The sequence below is a fragment of the Lolium rigidum genome, chromosome 4 (genome assembly GCF_022539505.1).
Source record: "Lolium rigidum isolate FL_2022 chromosome 4, APGP_CSIRO_Lrig_0.1, whole genome shotgun sequence".
NCBI lineage: Eukaryota > Viridiplantae > Streptophyta > Magnoliopsida > Poales > Poaceae > Lolium > Lolium rigidum.
This window is the reverse complement of record NC_061511.1, coordinates 222,851,311-222,869,584: the sequence shown is the minus strand read 5'-3', so window position 1 is coordinate 222,869,584 and position 18,274 is coordinate 222,851,311. Positions and strand designations below refer to the sequence as shown.

The 18,274-nt window shown below is 42.5% G+C and overlaps 1 protein-coding gene across 1 annotated transcript; it reads left to right on the top strand.

Moving 5' to 3' along the window:
* The first annotated feature begins 2,115 nt into the window (after positions 1–2,115).
* Positions 2,116–2,994, top strand: LOC124649580. Its single transcript, XM_047189183.1, has one exon. The coding sequence runs from the start codon at positions 2,368–2,370 to the stop codon at positions 2,737–2,739; it is 372 nt and encodes a 123-aa protein (XP_047045139.1). The 5' UTR covers positions 2,116–2,367; the 3' UTR covers positions 2,740–2,994.
* The last annotated feature ends 15,280 nt before the right edge of the window (positions 2,995–18,274 follow it).

Sequence of the window (18,274 nt, the reverse complement as noted above, 5' to 3'; positions counted from 1 at the left end):
AATAGGACGCTTAATTGAAGCCGGGCGACATGATTAGAATTCTACTCTATCGATAGTTACAACCTTTAATCATCGACGCCGGACGCAAATACAATTGTTGGGCGCTATCTGATTTTTTTACTTGCGTTTTGGAGATCGCAACTATTCAACATCGCTAATTAGCGACTAGACCAAGTGCCCTGCATTAATCGGTGAACGCTTAGCTATATATTAGCTATATATTTTATTCCAATGATTTATTTTGTTTCGTAAGTGTCTAACTAAGCGCTCATTCGCTGTGGATCTAAGAGGCCCGTGTTTTCATATGTATTGTCGGGCCATTTTCATCTGTCAAATGAAATGTCGTTTTCATCTACTATATGAACTACCCGTTACAGCTAGACATATGAACTATCAGACTATAACATAGCTAGACATATGAACTATCGGGCTATAACATGCCTGGGCTATAACAGGCCCGCGTTTTCATTTTCAATGAGCCACCATATAAAGATGTGCATTGAGATAATAATAATAATGAATTTTTGACGTAGTATAAATTTTGCATTTTACAATTATGTCTTTTAGTCCCATACATATGAATTTTACCAATTAGATAAATTTGTTAAGCCGTGGCGAAGCACGGGCATTCAACTAGTAATAGTAGAAGGCAGCTTTAATCTTTACAGGTTGTGCTGAGATCTCGATCTTCGGTGAGATATTCTAGGGAGTCTAGCAAAATTAGCGCTACAACACACCATCTAAATTAGCGCGAGGGTGGATTTGGTTAGTTGCATGCGGTGGATTTTGCTAGAGAAGGATAACTAATTAGCCCCAGACAGACGGTGAGGTTGTTAGGATTTAAAACAGGCTGTTGAGCGGGCACGCGGGTGGCATTTGGGCTGGTGTTGTTTTGTAGTTGCGTTTTCTTTGTGACGTGGGGGGTATTATTGTCCATCCTGAAAATGTGACACCAGGCATTCACCAGTTTGCTCTTAATAGTAGAGATTTTGACGAACAAAATTGTCGACTTTGAATACCCATTGTTAAAATCTTGCGCCCGCCCCTGTTGGCCACCCGCTCGCCCTGTCCGTCGCCCTGGCCAGCAAAGGAGACAACGCCGCCACACCATGACTGGAAAGCAGCCGGAGCAGAGAATCGTGCCGCCACGCGAAGGACGCGGCCCGCGCGGCCCAGATCTGGCCCAAATAGCCCGCGCAGCCAGGCGCGAAGCAGCGCGCTGCACCGCACCTGCCGACCTTCGCCGCCCCGCCTGGAACCACCACATCCCGGTCCACCACCACGCCGACGCCCGCTTGGGCGAGGCCAGCTTCACCCACACCGGCACCCGCTTGGGCGCGGCCGGCCAACGAACCCCTCTGCGAGCTCCCCCCAAGCTTTGGAGGCCGGAGAGGCCAGTGGCAGCGGCAGAGAAGGGGGCCCAAGGAGGAGGACATGGCCGGAGGCGCTCTAGTTCCCCATGCCGTGGTCGGCCTCGCCCGCACCAAAGCCCGCTTGGGCGCGGCTAGCTTCGCCCGCACACCAACGCCCGCTTGAGCGCCGCCAGCATCACCGAAGGGAGGAAGCTCGCATCGCTACGGGGAGAAGGCCCGCCGCCACCGGCCACCGCACGGGCTTTGCCCGGCGGCATCCACCGGCGGCGGCGGAGGAGGATCTGGAGGAGGGGCGGCTAGGTGGTGTAGATCTTGGCTCCGCCCGAGCCGCTCCAGGAGGAGCGACGCGGGGGCTTCCAGTATAGTATGAAATAATTCACTTTCCCTTTTGACACTCGCTCCCTCTCTGCCGTGTACCATAGCTGAACTGTAATTAACTACTCGTAGTATTGTGAAGTGGAATGTTTTTGGATGGTTGCAGGTAGGAACAAGAAGAGATCGATCGAGACGATGGGCGCTGACGATGACGCGTGACAGGATAAGCCATCCATCCATCCATGGATCGCAATTGAATTGGTGGGTAACGTCGATGGGTCGGTCGCAACGAGGTGTCCAGTCCAGGTGTTGGGAGCCCGCCGATGAGTCCAACAGGCTGCTGACGCTGACAGAGATACTGCACGCCATGGTAGGCTACCGCAGTTCGGGAAGGCGCGCGCGCGCCGCGATTGACCGGCCGTCCCCACGTGTTGTGTTCCGTCGCCGCAGCCGCCACCCCCCCCTCCCTCACGCCCATCTCCTTCTTCTCCGTCTAGAAGATGCCTCGCACCGTCGCACACGCACGCCAAGGCCCAACCACTGCATATAAAGCTCACCCTCCCTCCAGCTTCATCTCCATGCCCCATATTCTGCTCTGTTTTCACTCTGCTTCTCCCTCCTCAAGCTGCACACAGACGCGAGAGATAGATAGCTAGCTGAGCTTTGATCGGACACGTTAATGGATCACATGCACCACGGGCATGAGATGATGAGGAGGCCCTCCTCGGGCCACGAGGCGGCGCTGCGGTCCGTCCAGAAGCCGCCGTCCAAGCCGTGGCGCACCGGCGCGCCGGCGCCGACGCCGCCCAAGGTGTACCGCGTGGAGCCCAGGGAGTTCCGGGACCTCGTGCAGAGGCTCACCGGCGCGCCCGCGGCCAGGCAGCAGCTGCAGCAGCGCGCGGCGTTGGCGCCAGCGCAGCCGGTGCCCGTGCGCGCCGGCGGCGAGGAGGTGGCAGGGCAGATGTACACGGCGGCGCCGTGGCACTCGCTCTTCCCGCTCATGGCCCCGGCGGCCCTGCACCCCGGGCTCGACGGCCACCAGCTCATCTGACCACTGCTCAAGCCCTGATGCTCTTGTACATGTACATCCTTCCTTTTTTACAGGACAAACATAGCTAGCCCGCGCGTAAATCTCAAAGGATGGTAGAAACACACGAACTCTTTAGTCTTGTACTACTCCCTAATAGTCTACTACTACTACGAGTTCAAGTGTAATTCCTCCTTTTCCAAAACACAATAGTAGTTACAAGCATGCAGGTGTTCTTATGGTTGCAGTACTCGTTTCACTGTTCAATGATGAAACTAAGGGAATGTAAAGAATTTTTTCATTCCATTGCGTTTCCGATCACATGATTTTTTACAATTCTCCATCTCTTTTCGAATACATACACACACCAAGATTTAGTTCCACATTTCTTGTGCAATGCTGGCTTTGTACTCCTCTTTCTGCACAGCAGAAAGCGATGTTTGCTTTGCAATCTGAACGCAGCGGCCTTGAATATATTTTGAAGTTAAAACTATCTATCAGCGCCTAAATTTGATACCAACTAGATGTTAGCATAGTTTTAAAGGCATAGAAAATTCATGAGTGCAAATGAAATAGGTGTTTCGGTGACCCGTGTGAAATAATCCATTATTTCATTTCCGTCCCATGACAATATGCATGTACGCCCCGTAGGAGTGACTGCAATGTAAAGTAAAATTTCGGTAATCTTGTGCAGGCGAGTAATAACTTAGCAAGCAGTACATATCCGACCTTCTATTGTGTATGTTAGTATAGCATACGGTTTTCCACCGGGTAATATTGATCTCCTTAGACACTGTAACCCAACCGGTATTCACAGCTTCGTTGATGCACGACCGACAACACCTGGTGTACAAATAGCTATGTTAGTAATTTAGAAATTTACATGCCATGCGGTACTATAGGCTTACCAGGTCTCTTTTCGACTCTTCAACACGTTATGCTTTGTTGAAGTTGAGGACCGGAAGCTCTTCCTTGATGAAATTAAACACCAGTAGAAGCCAATGGACATTATGTACATTAAGTGGGACACGCACCTGCTATAAAATAAATGCAGACTCGGTAAGGGCTATTAGAGGCCGCATTGATAAGATCGACGAGATGAAATGTTTCATCTTATCTATGTTTACAAAATAAGAAATCCATGGGATGTATGTACCATTTGGCGTCCTACAAATGTCTTTGCTATACGTTCAACCTATGTTCTGTGTCTTTTGGGAGTTAAAGCCCCACATTCATGTAACAACTTCCTGGTTTCTGCTATTATTAAGACGTCTTAGCAGTTTCAACATTGCTTAGGTGTGCATATGCATCAATATACAAAATTTGAATTTATGTAATACATGCCACAAGTTGGAATAGTTCATAGATGTTGCGGCATAAGGGCTCACCTGGTCGTAAAAGAATATTGTCCACGCATAGCTTCCGCCGGTGAACTTTTAGGACGCATTGTCCAATGTCGGCTATTTCAACATGATTATAACTCTCGCAGATGAAAAGTACCACTTCCATGTCCATGTAATGTTGTGATCATCGTAGAATATAGGCTTCCGCGGTTGTGTGCATTTGTCACACTCCTTGTTTTGCACGACATGCTTTGCGCTTAGTGTTCTAGTAGCAGTATCACCAAACATTGTCGCGATGCATGAAGCCAAGGATCTAGTCGTAAGTCATAATCGCCTCGATTGACTTGCTCCTACAAGCAAAAGTTGACCATTCATCAAGAATATGTTGATTTTATCATTGTGTTGGGTCGTAATTATCACATGGACGTTTGTATCATTTGACGATTGATGATTGTGTATTGGTCCGAATTAGGAATTTTATTACCTGTATGAAACAATACATATAATGCATAGGTAGTAAGATATGGGTAAAATTGATGTGGTTGTATCGATTACCCCGAGTTCTCTTTTGACGTCTCTAAGTTTTGTAGGGATTCGTAGCATAGAAAACAAAAAATTTCCTACCGCGAGAACGCAATCCAAGCCAAGATGCAATCTAGAAGATGGGAGCAACGAGGGGATGAACGAGACTAACCCTTGAAGATTTCCAAAGCCTACAAGAGGAGGCTCTCGTTGCTGCGGTAGACGATCACTTGACGCTTTCAAAAGCGCGTAGAAGATCTTGACGGTGCCACAATCGGGCAGCACCTCCGTACTCGGTCACACGTTCGGTGTTGATGAAGACGACGTCCTTCTCCCCGTTCCAGTGGGTAGCGGAAGTAGTAGATCCTCCTCGGAATCCCGGCAGCACGACGGCGTGGTGGCGGTGGTGGTGGAGATCTCCGACAGAGCTTCGCCTAAGCTATGTGGGAGAGAGAGGGAGGAGGGAACCGCTAGGGTTTCTGGGAGAGGGGGCTCTTGGGGGGGGTGCAGCCATGGTGGTCTTGGTGTGGCCAGCCAGCCCCTCCCCTCCCCTCTTTATATAGGTGGAAGCCCCAAGGATTAGGTCAAAAGTCTCCGAATAAGACCCCAACATAAACCTTCCATATGACCAAACCTAGGGGGAGTGGGACTCCCCCCTTTCCTTTGGTGGGGTGGCCGGCCACCATGGGGAGGAGTCCACTTGGGACTCCTAATCCCTTAGGCTGGCCGGCCAAGGTGGGTGGAGTCCCTCTGGGACTCCACCTTCCATGCTAATTTCTTCCGGACTCTTCTAGAACCTTCTAGAACCTTCCAGGAAAAATACCGGATCATTTTCAAACCTAGAAAATGACTTCCTATATATGAATCTTATTCTCCGGACCATTCCGGACCTCCTCATGATGTCCTGGATCCCATCCGAGACTCCGAACAAAACTTCGAACTCCATTCCATATTTCCATATCTACTTAAACGACATCAAACCTTAAGTGTGTCACCCTACGGTTCGCGAACTATGTAGACATGGTTGAGACTTCTCTCCGACCAATAACCAATAGCGGGATCTGGAGATCCATAATGGCTCCCACATATTCAACGATAACTTTAGTGATCGACTGAACCATTCACATACGATACCGATTCCCTTTGTCACGCGATATTTTACTTGTCCGAGGTTTGATCATCGGTATCTCTATACCTCGTTCAACCTCGTTCTCATGACAAGTACTCTTTACTCGTACCGTGGTATGTGGTCTCTTATGAACCATTCATATGCTTGCAAGCTGTGGTGACCCGGCATACCACTGCATGGTGTAGTATGCAAGTCTGATATAACACCAATGAAACACCGTTCCACTAGTATTATATCGCTCAGAGTGGTACAACAGAAACATATGCGGGTCCAAGGCATGTCTATAGAATTACACACAGACTCGGTTACATAAGATCATCATAGCCTCCTACTTTACAATGAGGTAAAACTGCAAATAAACTCCAGAAGAACGACTCGTAGTCTAAACCTATCACGAACTCTATTTGTAGAGTATTTATCTAGCTACAGAGGCTAAGAATAGATTCTAGCTAAATAGGAGCTAGGTTTAGGAAGCTAGTTCCCTTCTATGGCTAATCTAGGTTTTTCTCCTTGTTGTATATGATATCTGACTCTTCTGACAGATCATGTCCCTTGAAGAAGTTATTGACTCCTCGGCCTTCGAGTTGCACGGTAGATCCTCCTCCGATGCCTCCATATCTAAGCAGGGGATTTAAGAGTGGGATGAGTACGAGCGTACTCAACAAGTTCATTATAGGAAAGAGGTGTTTAATGCACTAGCTACGGCATTAGACCAGAAAGTCTAATACCAATGCAGGTTTTGATAATCATTTCTTCAAAAGGTTGCTTTTATTCAGAAGAACTATGTCCGTCAGCCTTCACCGGTTTACTAGAACTTCATGGAGTTCCTTTCCGGCAGCGTTCGCAGTTCCAAAACCCGGAACGGGGAGTGACGGTCACGGTTCGTTACACTCTGCAGAGGTGTGTTGCTTTACCCATAAGAGATCTTATCCTTGGTGCCAACCGGGCATATTCCCCGTCCACACTTCCTATGGTGTGAGGCCCGGTATAAGGTCTAGCCAATCATGTTCCTCCGCTACCTCGCACACCCACCCTTTGTTGCATACCCCGACCCTGGGTCCACGCCGGTCCCATTATTCCCATAGATTTCAGGGTGGACCCCGATGACGACGTCAATGCAGGGCTCTACCATACATTCCTACGCCGGTAGCTGCAACCCATCATAGACCGCAATACCGTGGGGACTTAAGGCTTCCCCAGCCTACCGCTTGTTCTTCGGGCGACAAGTGTCTACGGACAATGCCGTGGGGACTTAAGGCTTCCCCAGCCCTACCGCTTGCCCCCGACGGATACAAGTGTCTACGGTAAAGCGCGTCCGTTGATGTACGAGAGGTGGAAACACTTTTGACTACTCCGTCCCACTCGGATCTTATGGTTAACACGGGTATTACGACACAAGAATCACTGGACGACATTTGTTGTTTAATCCTAGATGGATATAAACCCTTGCAATGGAACCTCCACCATATCAACACAATCCATGGTTCCATTGCCCACCACATAGTCATATTCATAGTTATGAAAATAGTGGTTTTGCTTTTTATGCAATAGTGATAAACATAGTACTTTGCAAGTAATTTGGTAAAAATACTCAAATGACATGAGCAAGTGATGAACTTGCCTTTCTTGACTGCAAGATTATGCAGTCAAGGTCTTCGATACGCAATAACTCCAAATTCTGAAATAGCATCATCGTCTGGTAAGGACGATGTTCAAAAGATTGCCAAGGATGCAATAATGCATAAGTATGAGATGCAATCGCTCTAAGCGTGATCTAACCCCGATGATTTAGGTTTAGTGAATGGTAATGATTAGTTCAGGGTGTGTTGCACTTTTAGAGTGATTCACAAACAAGATTCTTATTCAGGATTGGTTGCTTGGTATCATAAACAGGTGTTGTAATATATCATAATAATAACACTAATAGCACACAACAGTAATATTGGGTATAATCCTAACATGTAATGAATAGTGGTTGGTTTTAGCACTATATGGTATGGTTAATGATTAATTATCATATACTTCAAAAGAATAACTTTTGAAGAACATGTTCTTTAATAAAGAACAAGTATGATAATTAGGCTTGTGGAGTTCTATGGTTGACTATGGTTTCATCTAGTTTCTGGAGTAAGTATTAGATGGATCACAACATAGATGGATTCATCAGCAACTAGGCTTGATGGGTTTTACTTAAGCATAAGCAACTTAAGCAATTAATTATACATGGTTGCTATCATGGTGGTTTCATCTTGCTGGTGATAGCTAGCTAGTATTTATAGGTCCTATAGGCAGGGTTGATGATGATTCTTTATTTTCTTCAAAAGAATAACTTTTGAAGAACATACTTCTTAAATAATAAGAAGTATATCAATTAGGGTTGAGGTGGTTTAGGTTTTACTGTTGGTTCTATTAAGTAAAGAATAATTGACTCCTAAATAGGATGGTTGATAAGTATCCAATACTAGTAGGGTTTAGTGGAATATGGTTAGGTAATGCTCAAGATTTGGCATAATTGCTCCTGAGGTTCATCACATTGGTGTGATGCTAAATAGGAATGAATAAGGATAAGTTTCTTGGTAATAAGGACTAAGGTTGATCCTATTTGATCATCTAGGTGAGATAGGTGTGCATACATGGAATACTGAATTATGGATACTAGGGCTCCTACATTTGATGTGGACATGGAAAGTATTTAATTGCCAATTATGGTTCTATGGATCAAAAGGAAAATATCATGATCACATGCCCTAACCTAGGGTTTAGGTTAGAAGCAATTTAGGGTTCACATGTAATAATGGAACTAGGTTTCTAGTTGAATTAGGGTTTTGGGTTTACACATGAAATGATGAGTTCCTAGTTTTCTTCCTTATGGAACTAGGGTTGCATAATTACTATTTAGTTCATAAGTTAATAACTTCATTAATAAAGTTGAAGTTATTAATAACTTTGAAATAATAATATTGGATTTGGTATTTTATTAATTTTCAAGAATTAATAATTAGGACAATTATTAATTAGGGTTTAAGTTCCAACATTAAGGATTAAATAAGTTACAAATAAATAAAATTAGTGTTAATGTTTTCTTTAATTACTTTATTGGTTTTTATTTATTTTAGAATTTTTTCTTAATTTCTGAATTTGAATTGCATTTAAAATTAAAAGAAAAGACTTAATTAAATAGGTTAAAATAATTAAATTTTGATTTAAAATAAAATTTCATTTTATATTTTTATTAGATAGATTTCATTTTTATGAACATTTTCATATCTCATTTGTATTTTTCTGAATTAAAATGGATTTTATAAGTTCATGTGAAGTTTCAGCAATTTATATAATTTGAAATAAAAATAGAAAATATCAAACACACCCGGTTAATCTACCCACCCAGTCACTGACTGGTGGGGCTGCTGCCAGGTCAGCTGCCACGACGGCTTGACCAAGTCAACAATCAAGGTGAGGTCTCTGGCCACGTCGTCTCGCCGGTCAAACATCGCCGGTCGGTCAGCGAACGACGGTGACGGCGATTTAGGCCACGGGAGGATGGCCAAATGGTTCCGTTAGACGAATCTCGGCGCGCTGAGGACGATGGTGGTCTCGCCGCCAAGAAATGGTCACCGGAGCATCACCGGAGAGCAAGCCCGCGGCGGAGCAACTCCGGCGAACTCGGGAAAAACGCTACGGTCGACCAAATTATGCAAAGTAATAGTCTAGAGATGCGCAATCGTAACCTGGTGACGTTGGTGTGGTCGATGGAGGCGGGGACGGCCGGAGACGACGACGATTCTGCGATTTCCGGCAAACCCGAGCGGAAAGGAATTTCAAAATTAGTCCTCCTCCTAGCTCCCCTGGACGCACTGCTCCGCCAGGTTGATGTACTCTTCGAGGCGCACCTCCTCGGCCTCCTCTCGGTTGCGGGGATGGCTTAAATCGTCGGCTTCTTCTCCGATGCTGGCGACAGTCTCCAGTTGAAATCGAGTGGTAGAGAAGGATTCAGAGAGAATGGAGTGGCGTTAGGGTTAGCTAGGGTTCTGGGGATCGTCCCCGTGTATTTTTAGGTCGAGACGATGTCGGCAGCGACGTCAAGTCGTCGGAGACGGCCGGGATACACGGCGATGTCGGCGAGCATGGTTTGGGCACGAATCGTGGCGCGCGAGGGTAGTTTCGGACTCGTAGGGATAAGGCAGAGGCGATGGGCTAGCAACGACATCCGCAATGGTCCGCAACGGCGGCGCGGGACGTGGCACGCCACGGTGTCGACCGGACAGAGGTGGACGACGACCTCGTCCCTCCTCCAAAATATCTGAGACGAAGGGGTACGGGCTGGCATTGGGCCGGCGTTGATGGGCTGGTGCTGGGCTGGGTGTTGGGCTCGGCAGCTGGGCTGCTGCGGCCAGGTAAGCCTCTTCTCCTCTCTTTTCTTTTCTGTTTTTATTTCTGGTTTTCAATTCTAATTTGTTGAATTCAAATTTGAATTCGATTCTGCTTTGCAGGAGTTTCTACCCATTTTAATTAGGACTTAATATCAATGGTATTTACATGGTCTTGTTATTCTAAATAAATGTTTATCATATCAAGTTTTGTTACAATTTTCATTAAGCATGATTTTATGCACTCATTTTATTTTCCCTTTTTCTTGTGGAATCAAATCTGTTTGAATTATTAGAGTTGAGGATTTCTACTCCAAAGCATTTGAGGATCATTATGAAGTCTTGGTTTTTTTATTTGAGAGTGTTTCTCACTTGCATATTATTTTAGGAGATCACTTATGTATTAAGGTCTTGGAAGTTCTATTATAACACCTTTTCAAGACCACACTTTTATTCTTGTTAGATTATATCCAAAATAGATATTGTTCCTATAATGGCTTGGTCTTGGTTCCAGAGATAAGTGGTGGGTCACCACACAGGGTTTTAATTATAGGATTTAGCACTAGGTTCATCTTATGCTCCATAATTAAACATATGATTTAATTAGAGTGCAACTATAGGGTTCTATTCATATTTTCCTGTGGACACATGAGTTGAAATTCCAATGTGGCCAATGTTTTAATGGTGATCACCTAAGTGATACACAAACTAGAGTTGAGGTATAGTTTAGGGTTTTACTTGTGATCATCAAATAATTCACAAGTTGGTTTGAGACATGGGGATAGGTTCTATATGGGATTTAACACCACATTACTTTGGCTAGGGTTGCTCTTCCTCACCACTCATAGGATGATTCAATCCAAGATCATTTGGATTGATATAAGGGCTGAACCAACAAGGTTTGTTTCTATTCAGTTGTCTCTCTAATTATCATATGAGAAATGGTTTAGGTTTCTATTATTTCCCTTATGATTTTATGTGTTGGATAAAATCTGTTTAACCCTCTAGGGTTTAACTTGTTATTATTTATCTTCAAGGTATGATCATGGATTGGACATGATCAACTTGTTATTAATGTCTTCTACCTCAAGTTCTTAGGGTTTATGATCATCACTCAATTTATAATGATCAAGGTTTGGCTTCCTAAGGTATCTCTCATTAAATGAATTTCTCACTTCTATTCTACTTTCTTGGATGGGACTACTTTGGTTGCCTCTATAATTTATATCCCAGGAGAATGCCTGTGATAATAACTTATAGTGCTACTTAAGGAATGATGATTTAATCATCAGGACATATGGATAGTTCTCTCCCCTAAATTTAAGTGTTGCCTCAACTAACTTGAGTGTAACACCATAGCTTGAGCTCTCTTATAAGAATGGATTGTTCTAGGTTATGGTGTACTCCTAATATTCTAGTTCAATGGTTGTCCTTTATCCTTGAATAGGTAAGCTAGGATTAGTACGATTGGTCTCTCTCATTTGGGAAGGTCTTTAATACTAACCTAAGGTTAGGCTCCATAGAGGTTGATGTGTTCATCAATATCTGTTTAACATAAATGGTTATCTCTCTCTAGGGTTGTCTTGAATAATACCCTGGGGTTTCTCTTAAGGATGATGATTTGAATACTTGGATGTAAATCCAAGGTTTAGCTCAAGGTTTGTTATTGCTTCTCTAATAATTATTATAGAACTCTCACCTCTCTAGGTTTGATGTATAATAATCTGGAATAGAGAAGGATATATACTTCTAGAGTTGATCTCCTTTTCATGTTTCCAAGAACAAAGTAGAATGAATATCATAAGGTTTTATGATAAGAACATGGATTAGTTTGAGACATGGAGAAGATAAGTCAAGAATGGTTTCTCCATTTATTGTTACTTGGTTTGTAATTGAATAGATGTTCATATGCTATGGCAAGGTTTACCATATTATGATCTGTTTTGAGATCAAGCAATTGATCATTGATTAAAGTGTTATTGTGTTAGTTTTAATTCCATTTGATCTAACCCCTTAGATCAAATCATCTCTACCCCAAAACAAGGTTTTAGCAAAGTCACATTGAGGTTTATAGCGCTTGACTTGATGAGCTACTTCAATTCCACCAAGGTCAAGTGAAATTTCAGTTACTGTGACTGATTTACTTTAAAGCGTGAAAATTCCCCAGATTTTCTATGCATGAATGCAATGCACACATCTGTTTCCTCTATTTTTGTAACCCCATTACCTGGGATATTACAGTCTCTACCCCTTAAACTAAACTTCGTCCTCAAAGTTTGAACTCTCTCACGTTTCTGGAGTGTGGATCTGACTTGTGCAGACTACTACTTCTCTCGAACTCCCTGTTGATCTTACTAGATATAATTGAATATATCCCTTGTCCAGATTCTTCCTGGAATCCATTAGGGTTTGTCTCTGAACCATGGCTTCTTACTTCAATTCCATGATTTCTTTCCATATTATAATCTTGTTTCCTTTCTCATTGAAGATTCAATGATTGGGACTTCTTTTAATGCTGCTTGTCTTAACTGAGGACTAATTTGATAACATTTTCCTAATTGGTAAACAGGTCTTTGTTTTCCCTTACTACCAAAACTGCAATAATGGTACTTGGTAAGGTACTTACCATGATAATGGTCGTGATGGTTTATTTCCCTAAGAATGGATTAGACTCATTTAGTCCATCCAATCATGGTTTATAGTTGATACCTATAACTATTTTGGTTCTTTAGGTTCCATGAAAGGAATCATTCTATTAATATTTGGTTTTGGTATGTTCAATCTTCTTCGGTCTTTGGCCTTCTTGAGCTTTATTGGCCTCATGTATTTCCTTCCTCCAACTTCATTAACCTTAGTTTACTTGAGCTATCGTACTTCTGAGTAAATATTTCACACTTTCTCAAGTTATAGTCCACTTCTTACTTCCTCGAGGTATAAATCTCGGCTTCTGGTCTGACATACTTCTGAAAGTAGTGTTCCACAATCTTATGAAAATAAGATCGAACTTCCTCTCAGTTCAGACCTTCTGCTTCTATATAGCTTAAAGTATTGAGTTACTGTACAACCAACTCAATCTTTACTCTACCCCTTAGAGTTTTCTTATGTCTTCAACTCCTTTTCTTTCAATCATTGGACTTATGGTTAGAATATTGGTCTAGTTCTTGTTTATGGTTGTACTCTTCTAAGGTCTTGCGAAGAATATATGTGGTGTATCCACTCAGTTGTGGGCATCCAATGTTAATTCTTCGACTAAATGATTATAGGTCATTGCTATTTGGTTGGCAAAATTTTATTTGTTCACAACTTCTTGGTATGAAGAATCCAATTATGGACTAGTTGATATCAATTGTGGCTATTTGATATCTAAAAAATGGATTCTATTATAGGTTCTGATTACTGGACGAGACACCTTTTACTTTATCTCGCAGTATTGATCCTATATCAACTATAGTCTTCTGATATCAACTATGGTCTTCTTATATCTGCTATGATTCCATATATCATCTTCCTTTCTTCAGGGTTTATTTTGCAAGAAAACCACTATGAATATAGTATCCAAAGTGATTTCCCATGCATTCCTGATACGTCCAAAACGTATCTACTTTCCCGAACACTTTTGCTATTGTTTTGCCTCTAATTTGTGTATTTTGGATGCAACTAACACGGACTAACGCTGTTTTTAGCAGAACCGTTCGGTGTCTCGTTTTTGTGCAGAAATCCAACTTTCAGGAAAATCCTCAGAATTTATGCAGAAGGTCCTATTTTCCCAGAATATTGGCGGAGCCAGAAGGGCGAGCCAGGTGGGGGCCCGAGGGCCCCACAAACTAGGCCGGCGAGGCCCAGGAGGGGCCCGCGCGGCCCTAGTGTGTGGCGGCCTCGGCCGGCCCCCGACACCCTCCTTCGGACTACTTATTGCCTTCGACCTAAAAACGCACGGGGAGAAAGTCGAAGTCGCCAGAAATCCTCTAGAACGCCGCCACATCGCGAAACTCTGTCTCGGGAGCCAGAAGTCTCCGTTCTGGCACTCCGCCGGGACGGGGAATTGGAGGAGATCATCGCCACCATCACCACCGACGCCTCTCCATCGACCAGCCATGTTTCCCCCATCCATGTGTGAGTAATTCCCCCGCTGTAGGCCGAAGGGGATGGTAGGGATTGGATGAGATTGGTCATGTAATAGTATAAGATTGTTAGGGCATAGTGCCTAGTGTCCGTAATTGGTACTTTGATGATATTGTTGCAACTTGTTATGCTTAATGCTTGTCACTAGGGCCCGAGTGCCATGATCTCAGATCTGAACATGTTATTATTTCATCATGATATTCATTGTTTATGGTCTTACCTGCAAGTTGTATACACATGTCGCTGTCCGGAACCAATGGCCCCGAAGTGACGAAATCGGGACAACCGGAGGGGATGGTAGTGATGTGAGGATCACATGTGGTCATGGAGTGTTAATGCTTTGCTCCGGTACTCTATTAAAAGGAGTACCTTAATATCCGAGTAGATTCCCTTGAGGCCCGGCTGCCACCGGCTGGTAGGACAAAAGATGTTGTGCAAGTTTCTCATTGCGAGCACGTACGACTATAATTGGAACACATGCCTATTGATTGCTTTGTACTTGGACACCGTTTTATTATTATCTGCAAATGCCCTGCTTGATTGTTACATGAGTTTCTATCATCCATGCAACGCCCGTTATCCGTCCCCGTGCCTACAGTATTTTAATCCTGCTGTTTACTATAATCACTACTGCTGTCTCTCGTTACTCTGCTGCTGTTATTTCACTACTGCTATCGCTATAAAACTGTTACTATCGATAAACTCTTGCGAGCAAGTCTGTTTCCAGTGCAGCTGAATTGACAACTCCGCTCGTTAAGGCTTTCAAGTATTCTTTGTCTCCCCTTGTGTCGAATCAATAAATTGGGTTTTACTACCCGCGAAGACTGCTGCGATCCCCTATACTTGTGGGTTATCAAGACTGTTTTTACGGCGCCGTTGCCGGGGAACATAGCTTTATTTGGAAGTTCACTTGGATTGATATTGTTCGCTGCAAATTCTCCATCATGGGTAAAACTCGCGATCCTAAAGTCGCCATATTACCATCCACTACAAGAAAAGGTACAACTCTGAGTACCTCTGCTACTCTTGATTCACCATCCGTGATAAGTCGACTTGTTTCACCGCCACAAGCTTCACTTGCTGGTACTTCTGCTGAATCTGAAAACTCTCATAATATTGATAATGTTTCTGCTGTGCTTGATGATAGTGGTTCATTGGGATCTTTTCTAGATGCTACAATTGCTAGGTCTAGACAAATTGAAAATACTGAAACTCCTAATGCTACTACACCTGTTAATTCACCTGAACTTGATTATTCTAGTGATGATCCTGATGAAGATTATGTGGAGCTTAATGATGATTTTATTAGTAGATGCAATGCTACTGCTGATGCAGGCAAAATTAAAAAGTTTCTCACACAATATATTGTTAGACATAAGTTATCTCCTGATCCTAAATTTGCCACATCTCCTATATGCATTAAGGATAAAGATTATGATTTTTCTCTTGATCTATCTCATATAGCTATTGTAGAGAAAGCACCCTTTTGTGGTACTGAAAAAGAAAGTGCTTGTAGAACACTTGATTGAACTTTCTTCTATGAGTAGCTTGTTTTCTGATGATGTCAAGATGCGTACTTATTTTGTCGCTAAAATTTTTCCTTTCTCATTAAAGGATGATGCTAAAACTTGGTATAATAATTTGCCTCCTGGTTCTATTAAAAGTCCAACTGATTTGCATGATGTTTTCTTTCGAAAATACTTTCCTGCTAGTGCTCAACATGTTGCTTTACAGAAAATTTATAGATTTGACCAGGGAGATGAAGAGAAATTGCTCGAGGCTTGGGCAAGATTTTGTTCTCTTATCGAGCTCGACCCGGACATGATTTAGAAAAGAATGATCTACTTGATATATTTTATAGTGGACTAACCATTGAGTCTAGGGCATATTTGGATAGTTGTGCTTGGTTGTGTTTTCAGGAAAAGAACTCCGGACGAAGTTGAAGAATTATTGGCTAAAATAGGCCGGAATCATGATGATTGGACTACGCTCGAACCAATTCCAACGCCAATATTGAAGAAGAGGGGTTTAATTAAATTGAATGATGAAGATATGAGGGAAGCCAAGAAGTCTCTCAAGGAGAAAGGTATTAAATCTGAAGATGTGAAGAATCTACCTCCCATAGAAGATATATGTGAGATAATTCCCCCTTCATCCATGATTGAGGTAAACTCCCTTCAGCGCTTTACTAGGAAAGATATTCCGTATTCAAAACCTCCTGCGCAATGCTTAGATGAGTTTGATAATTATATTGTTAAGCAAGAAAACTTTAATATGAGAGTATAGAATCATCTAATGGAAAATTCTCAAGCTATTAGCAATTTGCATGATATTGTGGAGAGAACCTCCAATGATGTTAAGATGCTTGTTAAACATTTTCAAATGGTTCAAACTCAAATTGATCAGCTTACTAAAGTGCAAAATGACTTATTAAAAAATAATTCTAAAGAGAAACATGCTTATGAAGTAACAACTAGAGGTGGTGTCTCTACCCAGGATCCTCTATATCCTGAAGGGCATCCCAAAAGAATTGAACAAGATTCTCAACGCATTGAACCTAGTGCTCCATCTAAGAAAAAGAAAAAGAAACATAAAAATGTTGTAGAATCCTCTGAACTTGTTAATGATCCTAATAGTATTTCTATTTCGATGCTGAAACCGAAAGTGGTAATGAACATGATAATAATAATGGTAATGATAAGAATGATGTTTCGATAAAGAAGAAGTTGAAGATGAACTCGAAAAGCAAGATAAAAATAAAAAGTATACTAAAGAAGATTTTGTTGCTAAGAAACATGGTAATGAAAGGGAACCTTGGGTGCAAAAGCAAATGCCTTTTCCTGCTAAGAAACTAAAATCAAAGGAAGAAGAACACTATAATAAATGTTGTGATTGGATGAAACCTTTATTCTTGCAAATCCCTTTGACCGATGCTATTAAATTGCCTCCTTATTCAAAGTATATGAAAGATATTGTTACTAACAAAAGGAAAATCCCCAATGAGGAAATTTCCACTATGCTTGCTAATTACTCTTTCAATGGCAAAGTTCCAAAGAAGTTGGGCGACCCGGTATACCTACTATTCCTTGTTCTATTAAGAATAATTATGTTAAAACTGCTCTATGTGACTTGGGAGCCGGTGTTAGTGTTATGCCTTTTTCTCTTTATAAGAGACTTTACTTAGATAAGTTGATACCTACTCGATATATCTTTGCAAATGGCTGATAAATCTACTGCTATTCCTGTTGGTATATGTGAGGATGTTCCTGTTCAAGTTACTAATAACCGCTTGATATTAACTGATTTTGTTGTGTTGGAAATGCTCGAAGATGATAATATGTCTATTATTCTTGGGAGACCTTTTCTTAACACCGCAGGGGCTGTTATTGATTGCAATAAAGGAAAGGTTACTTTCAATGTTGATGATAGGGAGCACACCGTCTATTTCCCCAAGAGGATTGATAAAGTATGTGGAGTTAATACTATTTCTAATGTGAGAACTATCAAAGTTGGAACTATCGATTGTCCTATATATGAGCCTAAAGAAGGATATCAAAATCTTATGATTGGATCCATATCAATACAATTCAAGGTAACATGATTGATTTGAGGTTTATTTCTTCTTATGCTATGTAAAATTTATTTGGTGGCAAGACTTGATCAACCTTGTTAACAAATACTTTTTAAATGCATAGAGGAGGTAAACAACATCTCTTTCTTCCTCCACTTGTTCTACTTGCTGTAGCACTTTTGTTTTGTAAAGTTCCTTAGTTAATTAGAGATTTCAAAAAATTTCCTGGCCAGTAATAATAAACTTAATACACAGAAATGTGCATTTTTCAAAGTTTTCAAAAATTCACAAAAATTATACCGTTGGTCCTATTTTTCGAAAATGCACTGGGAGCACTGGGGATGACCAGTGGGGCACCCTGGGTGGCACCCCACGGCCGGCGCGGCCGGCAAGGGGGCGCGCCACCCTGGTGTGTGGGTCCCCCTTTGCCCCACTTCAGCATCTCTTCCTCCCACACTCTTCTCTCTCCCGAAAAAATCGACACCAGCTTTCTCTCACTCGCGTT

What these genes read in the sequence shown, in the direction of transcription:
- LOC124649580 (XM_047189183.1), top strand. Translation starts at nt 2,368, where the DNA reads ATGGATCACATGCACCACGGGCATGAGATGATGAGGAGGCCCTCCTCG.